Here is a 20,738-nt window from a genome sequence, read left to right on the forward strand (position 1 = left end):
TGTCCATGATCTTAATCTCTACGTATGCAGATGTCTGAAGGGGACCTGGGTTTGTAGCTGTGCTTTATTACAGCTTCAAGCACTGTGTGCTTGCTCTGGTTTGGGGACATTTCTGCAAGGGGAACACAATATAATATACAGGACACATATTTCATATGATTATAACAGTCACCCAAACAATGATATATAAGAGAGTGCAGGAAATCTGTCCACACACTGAGACCAAGGAATCCAGCTGAGGGCCTGAATCCCACAGAAGTGTCCTGCATGAGTCCAGCTGAAGGCCCAGAGCTCACAACAGTGCCTCCCATGAATCCAACTGGAGGCCCAGAGCCCTTAACAATATCTCATGCAGGCCTGTTTCAGGGGTCTGCGCTGGGAAGGCCCAAAGGTCAGTGGTGGAATCTAGGAAGTCTGTGCCAGCAGGATGAAGGACCTGTGCTAGCAGGCTGAGGGGTCTGCACTGGAGCCAGGAAGTGATGCTCAGAAGAACCAGAGCTGCCCCAAAAGGTCCCACAGCCATCCTCAGCAACAGTGAGGTCCCGAGCTCCTCTGATGATCAAGATGGCCGAGTTCCCATCAGGGAAGCCAACACAGCAAACTTCTCCTGGAGATTGACAGGCAGTGCACCTTCTTCCCCTCCAGAGCCAGAAAGCGATGCTCAGAGTGAGGATCAGAGCTCCCCCAAAGTGAACCGAAGCCATTCTCAGTGCCAACAAGGTCCTGAGCTCCTCGGAGGATGAAAACAGCCGAGTTCATTAGGAAAGCTAGTGTGACGAGCTCCTCTAAAACAACCAACAGCTCCTCACAGCTTCCACCAGCTCCAACAGTTTCTCTCAGCTCCCAACAGCCCAACTCCTTCTCCAGTTCTGCCTCTTATGCTGCTGGCAACAGTCCCCAGGTGGGCCTCCCACACCCAGCACCGCGCTGACTCAGTCCAGCTGGGGGTTATAAGTTGACCAGTTATCAATCCACTGCAGTGGTGTAGCGATACTCACAAATACCGAGATTTACAAGGTTTGAGACTGAAGATGCTTCCCGTCCACTGATTTGACAAAAATGCTGGGTGCCAGGGAGAAGGTGACCTCACACAGTAGCTGAGGCCTGTAAACCCCATTAAAACCCAGCCTGCAAGCTGTCCGCCCGGGCACTGACCCTTCTCACCCTTGCTTCCCCATTCCTGTCCCTGGCCATTCCTCAGCATGCTAAACCTGCCTGCCTCCGGGCCTGGGCACCTGGTATGCCCCGGCCTAGAACAGCCTCCGCTGTGGGTGTCAAAGGACTCACTGCTCCGGGTCCTCTTCCCTGCCCACGTGCCCCCCATCTCCAGCCCTTTGCCCTGAGCACATGCCAGGCACCCCTGAGGGCAGGGAGAGCATGGGTGCGCCCGTCCTGCCCACTCCTGTACCCTTGTGCCAGAGCAGCACAGTGTGGCGCTGGTTGAGAGGCAAGCCCGCCTTGCCTTGCCCACTACCCATTTCTACCTCAGCTGCTCGGAGGTGTTTGTACTTCGGGGGTTTCCAGCTCCAGCCCCGGTGAAGCTTAAGACGACAGCCGCACTTTCCTTCCCTGCTGTCGCTGTCCCCCAGCTGATGCAGGGACCTGGTCCTTTCACACGGACGAGGAAGACCCCAGTGTGGTCCTCACCGCCCTCTGACCGTGAGATTCCACATAGGTACCAGGCTCTCCAAAGGAAAAAAGGAAAGGCGCTTGGTACCGCGAGGAGCACGAGCCTGGACGGCGAGTGGGGAGGGCGGGGCCTGGCGCCTTGTCCCAAGCCATGCAGCCCTGGCATTCAGTCTCATCTCGGCCCCTGCGCAGTCCTGGGGCGTTTGTGTTTGCACCCGCCTCCCGCCTGCCTGGCAGAAATGGGCATCCTCTCCCATGAGCTTAGCCCTCCAGAAGAATCCGGAGCCCCCATCAAGACAGTGCCTGCTGTCACGTATAGTGGCACACATGTGTAGTCCCAGCATTCCAGGAGGCTGAGGCAGGAGGATCACAAATTCGGTGAGCAACTTAACAATTAGCAAAACCCTGTTTCAAAATAAAAAGTAAAAAAGCCAGGGTTGCTCCTTAGTGTGAAGACCCTGGGTTCCATCCCCAGGACTGCAAAATAATACAGTCCTGCCTGTTCTGGAAGTCAACTCAGGAGAGCTTCAGTGTATTTCCTGCCCTGGAAACATACAGAAACACACAGAAGCTGCCATTGCCATTGCCGATGGCTTTTGGGTTTAGGTAATTGACATATAATATGTGTATTACTTATGCATTGCACTATGACAGCTCAGCAGCGCATATAATGCACAACCATCAAATCGGGGTGATGAGAGCATTTCCGTTTTCTCAAATATGACCATTTCTATATGTGGGGAACTTTCAATGTCTCTCTTTATGTCTCTCTTTAGTTACATTGAAATGTATAAAAAATTGTAGCTTTAGTTACCGTGCTACACAACATTAAAATCTCCCATCTAACTGTATTTATTAATTATTACCGATTTCTGTTTCCCCTTCCTCGTTGCTTTCCCAGTCCCTAGGGACCGCTGTTCTACTCTCTGCTCCTGTGGGATCAACTCTTTTTTAGTTCCACAAATGAATGAGGACATGTAGTATTTTTACACCTGGTTTATCTCACTTATCATAATGTCCTCTAGTCCCATCCTTGTTTTGCAAATGCCAGCCTCTCATCTTGTTTATTGCTGAGTAATATTCCATTGTGTATATAGATCACATGTTTTTATGCATTCATGTGTCAGCAGACACCTAAGTTGATTCCACACCTTGGCTCCAGTGAGGAGTGCTGCAGTAAACAAGGGCATATAGGTGTCTCTTTGACAAACTGATTCCATTTCCTTTGGCTGTATGCCCTCTGGTCGTGTTGCTGGATCATGTGGTACGTAGCTGTATTTTCACTGTCCTGGGGAACTTTCACACCATTTTCCATAATGGCTGTGCTGATGTATAGCCCCACCAGTTTGTGTAGGAGTTCCCCTGTCTCCAGCTGCATGCCAGCATTTGCTAATGTGCTGTCTTTTTGCCAGGAGCCATTCTGACTGGGGTGAGATGATATCTCATTGTGTTTTCTCTTTGCGTTCTCAGCGATCCGTGCTGTGAACATTTTTTCTCACACTTGTTAGCTATTTGTACATCTTTTGAGAAATGTCTTTTCAGGTCTTTTACTCATTTTAAGCAGATTTTTTCTTATTGTGTTTGAATTCCTTATATGTTCTAGATATTAACCTATTCTCAGATGGCTAGTGTGAAAACCATGCTCTTCCATTCTATGGGTTATCTCTCTACTGATAATTATTTCCTTTTCGGTACTGACACTTCTTAGTGTAGTATAACCCTACTGCTTTAGGTTTGCTTTTGTTGCCTGTGCTTGAAGGTCTTATCCACAAATCCTTGCCTATACCGCTGTTTTGAAATGTTTCCTCTGTATTTTATCCCAGTGGTTTCATAGTTTCAGGTCCTTGGTGCATTGTGAGTTGATTTTTGTATCTGGGGAGAGGTGGGTACATCCTTTGCATATGTGTATCCAGTGTCCCCAGCACCATTTATTGAGGAAATTGTCCTTTATTCCATGTATGTTCTTGGCACCTTTGTCAGACAATAGGCTGTAAATACATGTGTTCATTTCTAGATTTTTCTATCTTGTCCCATTGAGCTCTGTGTTGGTTTTCACACCAGTGCTGTGCTGCTTTAGTTACTGTAGCTTTGTATGATGTTTGAGGGCGGATGTTGTGTTCCCTGCAGCTCTGTCTTGGGCTCAGAACTGTTCCAGCTGTGTAGGGTCTCTTGAGGTTCCATATGAACTTTGTGCTTTTTTCCCCCCATTTTTGTGAAGAATGTCATTGGCATTTTGCTGGGAATTCTGTTGAATCTGAAGATGGCTTGGGTAGTGCAGACATTTTAGCAATATTGATTTTCCCAGTCCCTGAGCATCCCATGCCATTGTGGATGCTGCCACTTGAACTCTCATTCCAGCGAAGCGCTCTGACAAGAGCAGAGCGGAGAGTGAAGTGCCGCAGCCAGAATCTTTAATCATCAACGGCCAGTGGTGCGCTAACGCCAGAAAAGCTTCCCAGCAAGCCTTGCAGCAGCCCACAGACACGTAGCTGTCCTTTGGCATCCAGGAGCACTGGTCCCAGGACCCCTCCTCCCCTCAGATGCCCAGACAACTCTTTCTATAGCGTTTGCATGTATGAGGTGTCACAGCAGTCTAGAGATGACTTGAAGTGTGTGGGAGGGTGTCTGTAAGTTACCTGACCACCTGGTACCACTTCCTGCAGAGGGCTTCACATCCACAGATTCCAGTGTGTTATTCATACTTCCTATTTTACTTATAAATTCATGCATTGCTAACTGTTTGTAAGTTGTGACATCCTTGCCCTTTGCCCCCTAAACACTGTGGTATGTGTCAGCGTTCAGTGGCCATGACCGCTATCGTCTGCTTAGGCAATGCAGGATATTTAGCGTTACCATACTCTTTTCTAAGACGCAGGCTGTACTCCAACATCTCTTGCCTCGGTCACGTTCTTTACAGCATATTTCCCCGCACCCAGTCCCAGGGCCACCTCTGGACCTGCTTGACAGGCCCTCCTGGGCTGCCGTAATCTGTAGCTGCCCTCCAGGCTTTCTCTTTTGTGACCTTGACATTTCTGGAGTGTTCTGGCTACTTGTTTTATAGAACGCTCCTCAGTTGGATCTAATGGATTTCGAGCGCCCCCCCCAAGGAGCACCTCCTGTTTTCCTTCTCCAGGACCTTGCAGCCGCCGAGAAAGACCCCTGTCAGCTCCCCGCAAACCCGTGTGCACTGCTGAGGACCGAGAGGAAGAAGCCTTGGCCGTGCTCCGAGCCATCCAGGTGGAGAACGCTGCCCTGCAGAAGGCGATCCTCGCCAAGAAGGCCGAGCCACCTGCCAGGCCGCTGCAGGTGCGTGCGCAGGCCGGGCGCTAGGCCAAGAAGGAAGCTGGGGCCTCCCAGGACCCTGCAGGAACTGAGCAGTCGGGGTGGAGGAGCAAACAAGGATCCTGACCCTAAGCCTCATCTGCATTTCCCCTGTTTGGAGACGGTTATTGCCCTGTCAAGGTTCCACTTCCCTCACCTGTTCGTCTGGTTTTTGTTTACTTCTGAAAGCCTCAGCCCGGTGCTGGCGTGACCCCATGGTGGCTGATTGCTCTGCAAACTTTAGGGTACTTTAGAGCTGGGTCAGTGAAAGAGTGGGGCGGATGGCAAACCACGGCTTTGCTGGACCTCAGTCCCCAGAGCAGGAGCCCTGCAGCCCCCATATCCTCCCGGCTCCCTGCTCTCCTACCCTTGGCCCGCTTCACTTGTTCATGATACTGTGAGCCTGCAGCCTACCTGCTGCCTTTGACCTTGAGTAACAGGAAGACCAATGATGGGCTGGGGCAGAGGCGGCAGGGAGCTAGTGGCCTTGGACCTTCCCAGTGTGTGTAATGGCTTCCCTCAGAAGCCTGGTTTCTACTGGGCGTAGTGGCGCCTGCCTGTAATCTGGCGCTCGGAGGCTGAGGCAGGAGGATCGCTATGAGTTCAAGACCAGCCTGTGCTACCCAGTGAGCTCAAGGCCAGCCTGAACTGCATAGCGAGACCCTGTCTCAAAAAAGACACACAAAAGAAGAAAAGAAGAAGAAGAAGCCTGGTTTCTGACTCAGCTGCTGAGAACTCTTCCCTTTAGCCCGCTCAGTGCTCACAGGGACTCTGAAATAGGCAGGGCTGGTGTCAGGACTCTGTTTCAGAGATGTGGCCACCGGCGTCCAGAGGAGCAAGGTGGCCTTCTCAGGTGCTGCTTCACAGTGGCCAGGGTCTGCCGGCTGCAGCCACAGGATCTGTCCACACTGCCAGTGGCTCCCCAGACTCAATCTCCGGCTGCCCTTTGGGGCACCTGTTGTCGCTTTTCCTGGAGCTCTGTCTTTTGCCCCAGTGCTTACGTCTGTGAGTTTTGGAAAAGGTTCCTGCTCCTTCTGCGCCCTTGTGTGTGAGTGCGGAGCACCCAGGGATGGCTTTGTTCCCACCTCACATCCCATGATGACATCTTTCCAGGGGGCAGAGGGACCACCAGCCAAGCCCTGGACCAGTCTGCTGAAGGCCAAGGAGGAAGCCCCGGAGGTGAGTGGAAGGCTGGGTCAAGCCAAAGCCCCCAGTGTGCACATAGCCCCTGGTGGTCTCTGAACACTTTGCTTCCCAGGCTCCTACCAGGTCCCGTCTGCACCCTGACACCAAGGGCCTTGTGCCCATTTCACAGATGGGGAAACTGGGGGCTGCAGTGGCGTGGCCAAGCTGACAAGTCACAGCTAGAATCCCCGAAGCTGCTGGTCCAGATTTCTTCTGTTTCTGTTTCCTGATGAGACAATACATAAGAAATGGGTCTTAGGATCAGAAATAAATAAGTGGTATCTGCATCTAAGTCAGTCAGGTGCATCAGCAAAGATGACCCTGGCAAGTAAGGGCACCAACTATTAAAGCACCAAGGAAATACCTTCGTTAAATGCTGTATGCTCAGAATACAAAGTGACTGAGGCAGATGAACCCTGGCCTCAGCGAGCTTATAGGCAGCAGCAAATAAAGATAGAAATAAGCAGAAAGAAAGCCAGATCTGCTCATGGGCAAGAGCGTGCGGGGCTGTGGGCTGGCTCTGGCCGTCCCTTGGAACGCACATCCCATTTGAGCTGAGTCCTGCCTGTGGGAAGGACCTACAGGGAACAGCATTCCAGATGGAAGGAACAGAAAAGCTTCAAGGTAGGAATGAGATGGGGGAGCTGAAATTGGGTGGAAAGTGGGCGGAGCAGCCCCCCAGAAACCCGAGTGGATTCCTTCCTGTGTTGTTCTCACCTGTCCTGTGAGATACCAGTCATCCTACCCCATCATGCGCTGGCATGGCAGACAGACTTGCAACCCAGCCCAGCCGCCTCCAAGGTCCCTGACCTGCAGGGGGCGCACTCCCAGTTTCCATGATCAATGAGAGAAAGGGGCTGGAGGGCCTAAAAGCCGAGGGCTCAGGGATGCGCCTGGAGTTCTCTGCAGAGTCCAGTTACTTGGTGCGAGCAGAATGGGGGTTCCTCTGAGATGGTGAAATGTTTGAATGCCAGACAGATTGCTTCGCCGGAGCTTGAAGATCATAAGAAACAGACTCAGCGAGGGGTTCTGGGCCTGGTCAGCCCAGGCCAGCACTGTCTCCCCGGCACCCCTGTCCCTGTCTCCCAGGTCGAGACTGGTGGCCTGGCAAGGGTGTGCCTTTGGCCATGGCCGTGCAGCGTCTCGGGCCCGGAGGGCTCCATGCCCCTCTGTCTGATCAGCTCTTCCACCTTCAGTTGCTTCCCGCAGGCATGGTGACCACAGTGGCAGGACTGCCCGGGACGGCAGGGGCCGACCAAGCCACCCACCACACCATGACCAGAACTGGCCTCTCAGGAATCAGGTACTGACCACGGCGGAGTCAAAGGCCAGGCCAGAAAGCCCCTAGCAGTGCAGGCGCGAGTACCGTCCTCACTGCGGTCACTTCTCGCTTTTCCTGCGTTCCTGTAGCTTTAGATGCACCTGCCCTCTTCCCCCCGAGCCCAACAGCACAAAAGCGCCTTGAGTTCTCGCAGGGAAATGGCCCCTGGCTTGTTGAGTTAGGTCACAACGTCCTCCAGGTCTCCTCTGGAGCAGCCCACGCAGCTCGGGGCAATGACCTTGCTCCTCAGATGACCTGGGGACAAGAGCAGCCCAAAGCCACATCCTTGGAGACTCCTTTTCATCTTAAAGTTTGTTCCCTGCAGCATTCTTGCCCATGAACATGCAGCATCAGAGGCTGGATTGGCAAGTTTTGTGTGTGTGTTTTCATTTTTATTTTATTTATTTATTTATTTATTTATTTATTTATTTATTTATTTATTTATTTATTTATTTATTTTGGTACCAGAAATCGAACTTGTGACCTCAGGCTTGCCAGGCAAGCACTTACGCCTCTGAACTATATCCTCGGCCCTGTGTGTGTATTTTTATTTTTATCAAAATAAAGACTTTATTGTCAAAAAGAAATTGATCATCAGAAGGATACCAGCTGGGTGTCCTGGCACATAGGAACACTCCCAGGGTTGTCATGTAGGGTTGTGCATGTTGTAGACCGTGCAAAGTGCCTGGCCAAAGTCTGAAATCCAGTCTGCATGCTGGTCACAAAGTAGCCCTGACCTGAGACTGTGTCAGTCCAGAAAATAGGCTTTCTCTCTGCATGAAGGAGGAATTCGTTTGCTAAGCCATAAGCCCTCCAGGACCGCCTCTACCCAGAGGAAGTGCCTGTTTATAAACTGTCTAAGAATCAGATAGGTCCAAGGCAGAGCCAGCCCTCCCACCAAGTGTCTGCAGACCCTGATGAAAACCGTAGCTCTGTACCCCTGTGGCCATAAATCAGGGCCCCGGGGTCCCCTGGACATGGGGGGCTGTGTGCATCTGGAACTGTCCCGGCAGGCACTGCCTTCCTCCTTCCAGGGATCCTCTGTGCTTCCAGGTGTGTGTGTGGTGGGCCCTCTCTTCCTTACACAGCATACTGGAACATAGCTGGGCCCCCTACTGGGCCTGTCCTCCGCAACAAGTAGAGCAGAGCCGGTATCTGGAGCAGTGTCGGCAGTGTTTCTGTAAAGGCTGGACAGGCTGGCAAACAGTAGGCTTGCCCGCTGTTTATCTGTTAGTTTTAACATAACAGCTGGTCATGTGCAAAAAGGCCATGGGCTGGATTTGACCCCCAGGCCTGTTTGGCCAGCCCCTGCCCTGGACTCTTCCCGAGTTCTCCATCAGCTCGGGGAGGTCAGCTCGCTGTCCGGCCCCCAGCCGCGCAGCTTCAGTGGGCTCTGATTCCACCACTAACTGTACGATCCGGGGAGAAGCCACCTTCCTGCTGCCTGTGGGGTACAGACGTGCTCCCCAAACTGCTTCTCCTCCCTGAGGGACAAAGCCAGTGTGGTATCTTCACTGGGGGCGTGTTCTCTTTTGTGTGTCATTGGCTGCCTGTTAAAGTAAAATCCTATTTCAGACAACAGCAGAAGTTTCTGGAAGCACCTCAGGCCATTAAAGGGGACTCTGCCCACCCCAAAGAGGCTGCAGCCCCAAGCGAGGAGAGAGTGCTGGACACAGAGGTAAGAGCCAGACCCGAAGACCGCCAGATGTGTTCATCCTTCCCCCGAAGAACGGGGTGCGGGAGGGCCCTCAAAGCAGTTGGGTCCAAAGGGTGGGGTTGCTCCGACAGTGTCAGCCTAGTGTCTTTCTGCCCAGGACTCCATCTCCCCTCCTCCCCAGCACACAGGCACATGGGCATTAGAGCAAGGGAAGCGGAGAAAGAAAGAAGTCTGTCCAAGCCAGAGGAAACAGAAGTAGCAAGCAGGAAAATATTCAGCATTGCCACTATCAAGAAATGCAAATTAGAGCAGCCTTAACATCCTGTTTGCTGCCTGTGTTAACCAGTTATTTTCGACAATGACCCTTACAGTGGGCAGGGTTACTGTGCCTTGGTGGCAGCTGTACCCTAGATGACACACCCTCCAAAACAAAAGAATAGCTAGACTCCGCCAGCCTCAGGAAGAGCCTCGGAAGCAGAACCGGGCCATCCCGAGGAAGACACAGAAGCGGAAAGCTGGAGGCACAAAGGCGTTTGTGGCGGAATGGTTGGAAGTAGGAAACACGAGGGGAAATCCATGGAAATAATGTAAACACCTCCTCACAGTGGAGCTCATCAGAAATGTGTGATGATGTATCAGCTGTAAAGGACAGAAACCATCGTTATGAGCATTAGAAAATGCGAAGTTATATAGAGATAACGGTAGAGATGATGTTAGTCTTTATGGAGTCCAATATGATGGCAGTGTCTACCCACAGCCCCAGCCGTGGGAGCGCGTGGTGCCAGGGGCCGTGGGCTACAGCAGGCAGCCCTGCCTTAGGGCAGCAGCGTTGTTAGGGTCCTCCTTCTTTTGTGCCCAAAGGGGTGTGTCCCAGCACACCCTTCGTGCCCCAGCTTTATCGAAAGCGTGCTTGTGAGGATTTTTATTATTGGCCAGTGAGGACTTCATATGAACTCTCAAAGCCGTGCGTAAACTCACGTAACAGGAGCAAGGGTCTGTGCTGGCCTGGCCTGGAGTTCCTGCACGGAGTCTGGTGCTGCCACTGAGAGTTCATGTGGCCTCCTGCCAGCCTCTTAGGCTCTGGCCCTGCGAGTCTGTGACTGCCACACATGGTCGGGCATCCTCGTGCCAGGCCAGCGAGCACAAAGCAGGAAGGGCCTGCTGCCCGGTGCCTGGCGTGTGGCAAGGAGGAGCCAGTTGAGAGTTAACCTTGGAGAGGAGCCATAGCTTTTCTCCTCCTGAGAGAGAAGAGTTGCTTTCTCAGCGTCGAAGCTCCTGAGTGTGGTGTAACCTCAGCCACATTAAAAGAGCCCATACTGATGAAGTCTCTTTATGTTATGAGACAGAAAATCCAGAGCAAACCGATTGACACAACGAAGAAAAGAAAAGCGCAGATTTCTGTCGTTACAAATGTCCCGCGTGAGGCCAGGCGGGACAGATAGAGCAGCATGATACTGTGTCCTTCACTGGACCTCCAGTGTCAGCTGCAGCCTGAGATCTGTCCCCTGCAATGCCAGACCGGCTCTGCTCTCTCCCTGGGGTCCCTAAAGTGCTGGAGGGGGAAGGACATGCCCCCATATGAAGCTGACATTATCCTAAGCTGGGGCCATACCCAGCACTGAGCCACTCCTGCCTGGTGGCCCGGGGGAAAGTGCACGCATGCGCGCACGCACACACACACACACACACACACACACACATTGCTCAGACTTGCCCAATGGGAAAGGGTCAGTCCCCCTGTGCCTTATTGCTCAGGAAAGAGAGGGGGCGACTTCCCCAAAGGAAAGTCCAGTGGCCTCAGTGAGAGAGAGCCCGCAAGTGCCAGGGATTAGGAACTTCGAGATCCCAGAATCAGGCGACACAGAAGGCACAGGAGCCCACTAGCTCCAACAGGGACACGTGGTTACATTCCTCAGTTAAAAGACCCCAGAGCTTCTTCATTTAAAAACTCAGCTTGGGAACCGCACATTGGAGATTGGCATTGGGCAGGAGATCCAGCGGGCCCCTGCAAGAGAGCCCTCCTACCCCCGGCCCTCCTGCCACCTGGCCCTTCTTCCTGTCTCCAACAAGCAAAGCACGCAGCTCTGCTCTTCCTGCCTCCCAGACCGCTCACCTGGCCCTGGAACACTGTCATAAACACGAGCTCGAGAACCTGCCAATCCCGCAAGGCAGCCAGGCCCATTTGGTTTATCAGCATCCTGCAAGGCTGGGACTCAGCCCAGGGCAGCTGAGGGCCTGGCCAGGGCCCTGTGTGGGCTGAAGCAGCGTAGGCAGGGAGCTGAGGGTTCCGACAGCCATGCTAATGAAAACAGCCTCTGACTGCCCCCACCCCATCGCTATCCCATCCGCATCGTGTGGCAGTCAGGGCTCATCCAAACACACGCTGGGAGCAGTCACACATCTCACTGGCTATTAATTAAAAAAATAAGTGGGGAACAGTTGCTGTTCATTTGCTCGGCTCCCTGCTCACAGAAGCATTGCCGATTACAGTGCTAATTAGCAGGGGGCATGTGCGCTGGGGGAAAGCACCGTTTTATGAGTGACTGATCCATGGCGACCAGGGCTGCATTCGGGCCCCAGGGGCCTCAAGGAAGCCATTCTGCAGGGTGGCCGTTTACGGATGGCGCTCACGCACTCCCAGACCAGACAGCCTGCCTGGGAAGGAGGCAGGCATTAAAATCAGTGAAGGGGAGAGTCGGAAGGAAGCAGACGCGTGGAGAGGGCCCACAGTGCCACAGGGGCTCCGCCTCCTCCTCGTCCGTTTGCTCAGCCGTCCTGCCCGGATTGACACGTAGATGGTGGCATCTCAGCTCCCCTGGCCAGCCTGGGTGTCAAGTGAGCAGTCCAAGCGACTGGTCCGGGCCTCGGCTGCCAAGCAGTGGTGCTCATCTGAGCCCAGGCTGCCTTAACAAAGTACCACAGCCCGAGGGCTTCAGCAACGCAAGTCCAAGAGCAGGGCGGTTTCTGAGGCTCCGCTCCTGAGCGTGTCGGCGGCCACGGCCCACTGTGTCCTCTCACAGTCCTCCTGCGTGCAGCAGTCCCTGGCATCCTTCTGTGTTCAGATTCTGCCTCCTCTTAAGGATGCCAGGCGGGTTGGATGCTGGCCCATGCCTGACAGCCTCGTTTCCATTTGACCACCTCTTTCAAGGCTCCATCTTCAAATGCAGTCACAGTCTGCAAAAAGGGGGCTAAAGCTTCAACAGGTGAACTTGGGAGGGGCGCCATGCAGCCGTCATAGCCCTCCCTTCAGCAGGCAGCATGGCACATTCTGGGGAGTGAGCCCTGCCTGGGGGGAGCAAAGGGCGTGGCCAGGCAGGCTGATGCTATTTGAATGTTTTTGTTTATTTGAAAACCCTCAAACACGATACTATGCGCTGGGTACACAGCCACTATACTTATGTATCTATTTAGTGGTACTGGTCAACCCAGGGCCTTCACGCCGAGCTACAGCCTCAGCCCTTTTTTATTTTTGATTTTGAAACAGAGCCTCGCTACTAAGTTGCCCAGACTGGCCTCACGCTTTCAATCCTCCCGCCTCAGCCTCCCAGAGTGCTGGAATCACAGGCATGCAACACCGCGCCTGGCCAGTTACTGTATTTTAAAGTGGGATCTCGGATAATCTGTACAGCAGGTGTAGGTATCAGGTCTCTTCCCGGCCTCACTGTGCAGGTGGAGGATCCGTGGCCCTGGGAGGCTGATTAACTCGCGGAACGCCCACCGGCAGTGGGCGAGCTGAGCTGCAGCCTGTGGTAGCATCGTCCTAAGTGTTCTTTTTCTCTCCTTGAAGGATCCGTGGAGACTGAGAGCAGGAGAGACCGAAGAGGCCGTGTACGTGACCATGGAAATCATGTCCAACTGGGGCAACCCGTCACGGGTGGGTCTCACGGAAGTTGAGTTCTTTGACCTGAACAACGCGAAGCTCCATGTGTCACCCCATGATGTCGATGTCCGGGACACCGTCGCGCGCGGGGAGCTGTGCTGCCTGGTCAACAGGAACGTAGCTGTGAGTAGAGGGCACCCGGCCCGGCTCTTCACTGCGTACTTGCGCTTTTCTCTGTCGCTGCGTGGCAGTCTGTGCTAAGGGTACGGTCGCTGGGAGGGGAGATGCTGTCAGCTACCCGTCCTTCACCTGGCACAGAAGGCAGGAGCCTCAGGCCTCCAGAGCGTCTCTCCTGCACTCTTCCTGGTCCTTGTTCTGTGGGCTTTTCTTGGGGGAGCCAGTTCACCCCCTTGGGTCCCCCTTGCAGCTTATTACAGCACACACAAGACCCTGGGGTCACGAAGATCAGTGCCCCCATTCTGCAGATGAGGCTGGGAGAAGGCCCTGGAGTGGCCAAGGTCCCGCAGTACAAGTTGTGGGCCAAGTCCACATCCTGCAGCCTGGCCCAGGGCCCGGCCCACACCTCCTCAGGGCCTGCTTCCCTGGGCCGTGGGGTGCACATCCAGCAAATGTTCAACGTTCTTTTCCTTTGTATACCTGATAGCGTGTAAAAAGGGAAAAAAGCACTGGTATTTTCCTTTCATGGCACTTTCAAATTGGACACAAAAGACTGTGAGAGCCCATAGCCAGCAGCAGTGTGTGTACCGAGGTGCGCTCCACGCTCTTCATAACTGTGTCCAGGAGGGACCGGAATGAGAACAGAGGGTGCTGTGAGCCGCAGCTGGCTGAGCAGGAGGCCGGGCAGGGCTGGGTAGGTGCCTTGTGCACCTTTTAAACTGCCTTGTACATATAGTACTATTCTTCTCTGCAATTACTAATTTTTAAAACATATCAAACACAAAAACAGCTACCACGTGTTCAGTTCTTGCCCTATTCCAGCCACAGTGCCCAGCGCGTCATACATGGGCTGCCATGTAGACCTAGTACATGGGATCGCATGTAGATGTAGCATGTGTGATCACATGTAGATCTAAGCACACAGGCTTGAGAAGCAGAAACGCCTGGGTTCAAAGCTCACCCCTTAGATATTCGGACTCTGCTTAATCCCTCGTCTGCAAAACAGGGTCATCGTAGCCCTCACCTTGATAGAGGGCTGGGAGGATCAGATGTAGATCAGGAAGAGCTTAGCACCACGCCTGGCTCTTCCCAAAGGGTCTGCCACACAGCGGTGATAGCTTTCCCTGTTGTTCTTAGGGAGAGCATAAGTACTACTAAGTAGATATTATTATTCCCATTTTAAAGTAGAATGCCTTTAAAATCCCCAGTCCCAGAGCCCCAGCTTCTGCTTTAGGCTATGGCCTTGGGTAACTTAGCTGCCTTCGTAGAGAATGTTTTTCTGCCCCCTGTAAAATGGAGATGGCAGGTGGATCGCCTGTTATGATTCTTAGACTGCCCGTAACAGAAACCGAGTCTGACCCACTTTAGCACCATGTGTGTTGCGGGGGGACCCTGTGGGGGGTGCTGGGGAGTGAACCTAGGGCCTTTGTGCTTAGCTGCATCCCCAACCCCTTTGAAAACACTTTTATTTTCATTCAGGGTCTCACTAAGTTGCCCAGGTTGGGGTCCAATTAATAATCTTCCTGCTTCGGCCTCCCAGAGTGCTAGGATTACAGGGATACACTACCATGCCTGGCTTTAGTATATTTTTATAAAAGGAAATTCATTTCAAATCTTTTGAGTACCTACTATACTCACTGTCACCAAAGGGAAAGTGGACAGGCCCCGTGGTCACGTTGGGGTCCTAGGGAGCTAGCAGCCCAGATGCTTGAGCAACAAGGGTCTGGTCTCTTTTGGGGGGACAGGATAAACCAGGGGATGTGAGCCCCTTTCCAGATTGCAGCTCAGCGACATTGAGGGCAGAGTGCTCTGGGCCGTACCATCCAGGCGCTGAGGGTAGGGGCTGCCCGGATGGTCCAGCCCTGAACACCCTGCCCGGCTTCTGGATTCCCGCTGGGCCCTGATGCTTGCTGCTGGGGCTGGCACCAGCCCTTGCTACTGTCCCCATCCCCTTGTGCAGAAGGCAGTGGCTCTTTGGGACCCTGCTGTACAGAACAGAGCACTCCGAAGACGATGAAAAGCATCATTGGATTTGATAGGAGCCAATTCTGATGATTGCTCTCTCTATTTCTCTGTTCCCAGAGGCTGGTGAGCTTTGCTATGTGATGACAGAGAGGACTTGACCCACGGTTGGGCCTGGGCTTGGGTTTTTTAAAATTTATTTCTTTCGGGGCCCTGAGGGTGAGGCAGGAGGCACTTGTGTCTGCCTGAGTTCCTAGGTCGCTGTGGGTAGGCACATCGCCTTCCTTCCCCGCGTTGGTCAGTCTGTGCTCCAGTCCTGGGGCAACCAGGACACACCACCTGTCAGAACACCCGGGTTCCCTGGAATGTGTCTGCCACAGCCTGGCATGCCGCCTCATGTAACCCTCACGTCAGCCTCGCAGTGGTGCCCTCCGCCTCACCAGTGACAAAACCAAGCCTCGGGAGACCAATGACTTGTCCCTGGACACACAGCTGTGGCTGGTAGAGCCCAGCTGATCCCTGAGCAGAGGTTCCTGGAAGGGGAGCGAGTGTGGAAGGGAAGGTGCCTGCGTGGAGGGAGCTGGGGCATGTGGCAGATGTGGGTGTGCCCAGGCTCCACCCAAGCCCCTTTCCTCAGTGCCTGCCCTGTCTCTCTCCCCGTCTGTGCCCTGGTCCATGGTGTCGATGACTCCAAGTATATATACCCAGCCCTGCCGTGTCCTCAGGTCCTGACATGAATGTCAACTTCCTGCTGACATCTCTTCTTGTACGGCTACTAGCCATCTCAGACACAGAGACCTAAGCTAAGTTCTGGTTTCTCCCACCCAGGCCGCCACAGATTGCCCCTTCCGTGACGCCTGTGCTCAGGAAATAGAGTTATTGTCCACTCGGCTGTGTAAGCACACCACTTAGAGCCTTCTGAATTACAGATTTCTTCTGAATCTGTAATTACTTCCAAATAAACAGTTAACCCAGGTGTGGTGGCGCACGCCTGTACTCCCAGCACTCTGGAAGGTAAGGCAGGAGGATACAAGTTCAAGCCCAGCCTGGGAAACTTAGCAAAACCCTATCTCAAAATATAAAGAAGGACTAGGGACATAGCCCAGGGTAAAGGCTCTGGGTTCAATCCCCAGTACCTCAAAAAAAAATTACTTCCAGATAAAAAGTTAGAAAATACGTTTTGTACACTTGGCCATCCTGGGGATAGAGTGTGACTAGGACACTGTCCCAGCCTCCTTTCCACACACCGACAGGTCTTGCGGTTCCACCTCCCTCCCTCCGCATAGCACCTCCTGTGTATAATGCCCTGGCCCCGCCCACCAGGACTACAGCAGGCCGTCCTACATTCTCGTCCCATCCACTTTGTCCACCCGCTATCCAGAGTGATTTCTAAAACAAATCAGCCATCCCCTTCCCCTCCTTAAAACCCTGCCATGACTTCCTGCAACACTTAAAAATAAAACCCAGGCCTGACGGTGGCAAGGAGGCTGTCTCCTGCCACCCGCCCCACACCCGGTGCCCCCACAGCCCGGCCTGCCATCTGCTGCTCCAGCTGCCGTGTGCAATCCCACCACTCCAGGTGTCCTGTTTCCAGGTTTTCGAGTGGCTTCTCTGCATTCAGATCTCAGCCTGGACATTACTTTCTCAGCAAGGCCTTCCCTGCCTGGGAATCCCGAGGCGCCCTGTCCCCACCTGGCCTCGCCCCCATCATGACAGCACTTTTCATTTTCTTCTGAGCTCATCTTATCTTTTTTATTTTTTTATTTTTTTTTTTTGGTTTTTGGTTTTTCTCCGGTACCGGGAATCGAACTCACGACCTTGCGCTTGCCAGGCAAGCGCTTTTGCCGCTGAGCTAAATCCCCAGCCCCCTGAGCTCATCTTATCATTAAAAAGAGTTATCCTATCCTGTGTTCAGAATCTGTTTGCCCCAGGTATTTCAGAAGTCTCTGTCCTATTCACACTGTGGTTTCATTATATAAACTGTACAATAGAGATTTTTAAATTTTTATTTGGAAATAATTATAGATTGGCTATAGGAAATTGTAAAAATAGTACAGAATATACAAATATAAAATAGAGCTAATGAAACAAATTTGGTCCTTTGAAAGGATCAGCATTGACGAACTTTTAGCTAGACTAAGGAAAGAAAAATGAGACCTGATTTAAACTAATAATGTCAGAATGACCTTACAGAGATAAAAAGGATGATAAGGGAATATTATGAACAATTGTATGCCAACAAATTAGGTAAACTAAATAAGATGGACAACTCCTAGAAAGACACAGATGACCAAAACTGACTTAAGAAGAAACGGAAAATCTGAAGAGACCTATAGCAAGTAGAGAGATTGAATTACTCATCTGACAGTTCCTAAAAGAAAATTCCAGGATTAGATGAACTGTGGAGCTGATGAATCTTATCAAACACCTGGAGAATTAACAATTAATAATCCTTCCAAAATACTTTTAAAATACAGCAGAGGAAGGAACACTTCCCAGTTTATTGTCTGGAGTCAGCAATACCCTGGTGCCACGTCAGACAAAGACATCACAATCAAACTACAGACCAAAAGGCATATGAAAAGGTGCTCTGTGTCACTCACCACTAGGGAAATGCAAATGAAAAGCACAATACTTCATACCCACTGGGATGCTTGGAATAAAAAAAGGAGGAAAGACAACTATCAGGTTAATAATTCTTAGTTATTGAGGGCTGATGAGGCCTGCAATCTCCCAAATGAGTGGACGTGAAGTCTTAAATAAATGAGACAATTGAAATGAGTTTAGGGCTCCAGGAGGGTCCAACTCTCTTACAGAATTAGAGATTCTCTGGGTTAAGACCAAAACTTCCCTGGGCGGCCCATATTTATTAGGTTCTCAAACAAAGGAAGGGGATACTGAAGAAAATGCAGGAATCTGGGCAGGACTTGAGAATCCCTTTAAGGACTCCTCCGAGTAACACTTCTGTTAATTTAGGAGAACTATGTTATCTCCAGGAAGGCCTTCATTGCAGGAGTGAGATGCCCACAGCTACAGTCTCCTTTTGGTTAATTGGGGTTGGAACCAAAAGTCCTCAGCTGTGGCCTTGTCTTGTCCTTTGAGGCCTCATGGCTTTACCCACCATTATAGGCCTCAGTAGGGACCAGTGACTCACAAGTAAACATGGAAAGCCAATTGGTTAATTTAAGTCCTGCTCAGAGCTGCTTCATAGTGGTCTCCATCAGATAACGAGTTAAAATAGCTTATTAAATAGTTTGGTTTTTTGTTTTGTTTTTTTCCAGTACCAGGATTTGAACTCATGACCTTGTGCTTGCCAGGCAGGCACTGTGCCACTGAGCTAAATCCCCAGCCCCTTTTTATTTTTTCCGGTACTGGGAATCGAACTCATGACCTCACGCTTGCCAGGCAGGCGCTGTGACGCTGAGCTAAATCCCCAGCCCCAGCTTATTAAATAGTAACTGTTTAAAATAACAGGTACTACTGAGCATGTGAAGAAAGAGGAACCCTCACACCTGCTGGTGGGAAGGTCAAAGTTACATAGTTCAGCCAGTGTGGAAAGTCTGGCTGGGTGCAGCTCAGAGACAGAGCACTTACTGGGCATGTGCAAAGCCCTGGGGGCTCCATCTCCAGCATTTAAAAAAAAGAGTGCTATAGAAGTAGCTTCATACAGTATGGACCCTCTTTGGCTTGCTTCACTTAATATAATCCCCTCGACATATTTCCAAATCTTTGTGTGTGTCAGGTGTGTTCCTTTTTCATGCAGTACTTTATTAAAATGGACTTAGTTCTGAGGCAGTCAGCATCTCCCTGTAGGTGGGTGGATCTGTGTTAGGTCGATGCTGGAACAGAAAAGCACCTTTGGTTTTGGAGTTAGAAAGTTACCTCCTCAGAGAGACGTTCTCCGGCCATCCATACTAAAATAGCCATTCCATTAACCACTAATAGCCATTCTCTCTGATTTTCTTTATAGTTTATCCCTGCTTGATTTTTTTTTTTTTGTCTTGGAAATTGTGCTTGCTGGCCTTCCGTCCTGGGACAAGCTACTGGAACACCCATGGGATGGGCGTTTTTGCAAACCCCTGCGTGGAGCGCTGTGTCAGCCCTAGAGGTCTGGGGACTGAGGGCAAGGTGCACAGGTACTGTCACTGCCTGTGCCCACGCCTTGCCCCTCCCACGTCACAGCACACTGGCTGTCCTCCCACTGCCAGCGCTCACATCTCCCTCATGGAGGGTTCTTCCCGGGTCTCCTAGGCCCACCCTGGGGGTGACACCGAGGCCTCCAGCAGCAGCCAACGCCGGTGAGAGTCAGGTGTAAACACCCCAGGCACTTGTCCCATGTGGTGTTAAGCTCCGGGCCCCTGCATGAGTGGCCAGCATGGCCCCCTTTATGCTGGCCGCCCTCCCCTCCTGGCCTGCCCAGGATCCCATGGAGGCGTCCCTCACTGTGTGCAGAAGCTCCTTACACCGGCGTCCCTGCCTAGGGGCAGCTTCTCAGAGGGTCCAGGCTGAGAGGCAGAGGTTCACATCCTCACCGCAGCGTGTGGGCCGTGAGCACCGGGCCGGGTCAGAGCCTGCTCCGCCTACCAGGCTTGGTACCAGAGAGCACCAAGTGTGTGAGCAGCAGCGGGCAGGTGCCCTGATCCTTGTCCTGCCACCATTCTTACCACCTGCAATGAGAGAAGCGTGCAGACCTGCTGCCCACTGGCCCGGCGCTGGGGCTCTGCCCAGGGTGGCGGCTGCCCAATAGCCTTCTCTTGGAGATCTGCCTGTGGACAGGGAGCCTCCGAAGGCCTGCTTGCTAATGAGGTCCGCAGTTACCGGCAGGTTAATGTTCCCTGACTTTGATCACCACAGTTCCCACACAGGCCTCCTGTTACTGCTCGGGCTGACAGCACTGTGAAGGAAAATCAGTTACAGCCCCCGCGCCTGCACCCAGGGTCAGCCCTCAGTCTCTCCCTGTGTCCCGCACCCACAGTGACCCACTTCAGGCTGCCGCCCAGGGAGGGAAGGACACTCACCCACCCGCTGGGTTTTGAGATGTGGTTTCTCGGTACGCACCCCGCCCCCGCAGCTGCCCAGAGCACCAGAAGTTCTTGCCCAGCTGAGGAACGCGCCAGAATAAGTCAGAACCCCTTGAACTCATCTCTCCCCCCTAACAAGGCCACCTCCCCGCTCCTGAAAGGGACCGTTGTCTCCAAAACAAGTCTGCTCTGTTTTCCCCCCGCAGCTGGAGCTGGGGCCTCCCATCTCTGGGGGCCAGCAAACCCCAGAGTCAGCCAGTCCTCCCTCCCGCCTCTGTCCCATGGCAGACCTGTCCCTCTGGTGATCTCAGACACACGTGCTCCTTGAGATAAAAGGGACCTCTGGGCGCTGTCAGGCAGGTGAGGGTGCTCATGGGCAGACAGGACCTGCGGGGACTTTTCAGTGCCTAAGCAAGAAGCCCAGCCCAGGTGCCTGTAGGACCAGGCGGCATGTGAGGGGAAGGAAGGAAGGTGCGAGACAGCAGGGAGTGGTGGGGCCTGCAGGGCCCTGGGAGGTGTTCACCCTGGCCAGCTTCCGGGCCACACACTGGACTCCAAGCAGTGGCCATCGGGGACCCTGCGTTGCCACATATTCCGAATCTGGAGAGAAGCTAGAAATCCGGCTCTTGGGTGAAATCTCATTTT

General features: G+C 52.6%; 1 protein-coding gene across 9 annotated transcripts in view; it reads left to right on the forward strand.

Annotated features, from left to right (window-relative positions):
• The window catches only part of Kiaa0556 (KIAA0556 ortholog), a 191,178-nt gene that overhangs the window by 120,112 nt on the left and 50,328 nt on the right, over positions 1-20,738 (forward strand). For all 9 annotated transcript variants that reach the window (XR_001231277.1, XM_013504821.1, XM_013504826.1 and 6 more), the window contains 5 exons: positions 4,763-4,935; positions 6,064-6,129; positions 7,332-7,438; positions 9,032-9,134; positions 12,901-13,116. Coding sequence is in view for 8 of the 9 variants with exons in the window: in XM_013504821.1 (XP_013360275.1) it covers positions 4,763-4,935; positions 6,064-6,129; positions 7,332-7,438; positions 9,032-9,134; positions 12,901-13,116 (665 nt within the window). In the remaining variant the exon portion in view is untranslated. The remainder of the gene's footprint in view (positions 1-4,762; positions 4,936-6,063; positions 6,130-7,331; positions 7,439-9,031; positions 9,135-12,900; positions 13,117-20,738) is intronic.

The sequence above is a fragment of the Chinchilla lanigera genome, unplaced genomic scaffold (genome assembly GCF_000276665.1).
Source record: "Chinchilla lanigera isolate Chin_1 unplaced genomic scaffold, ChiLan1.0 scaffold00092, whole genome shotgun sequence".
NCBI lineage: Eukaryota > Metazoa > Chordata > Mammalia > Rodentia > Chinchillidae > Chinchilla > Chinchilla lanigera.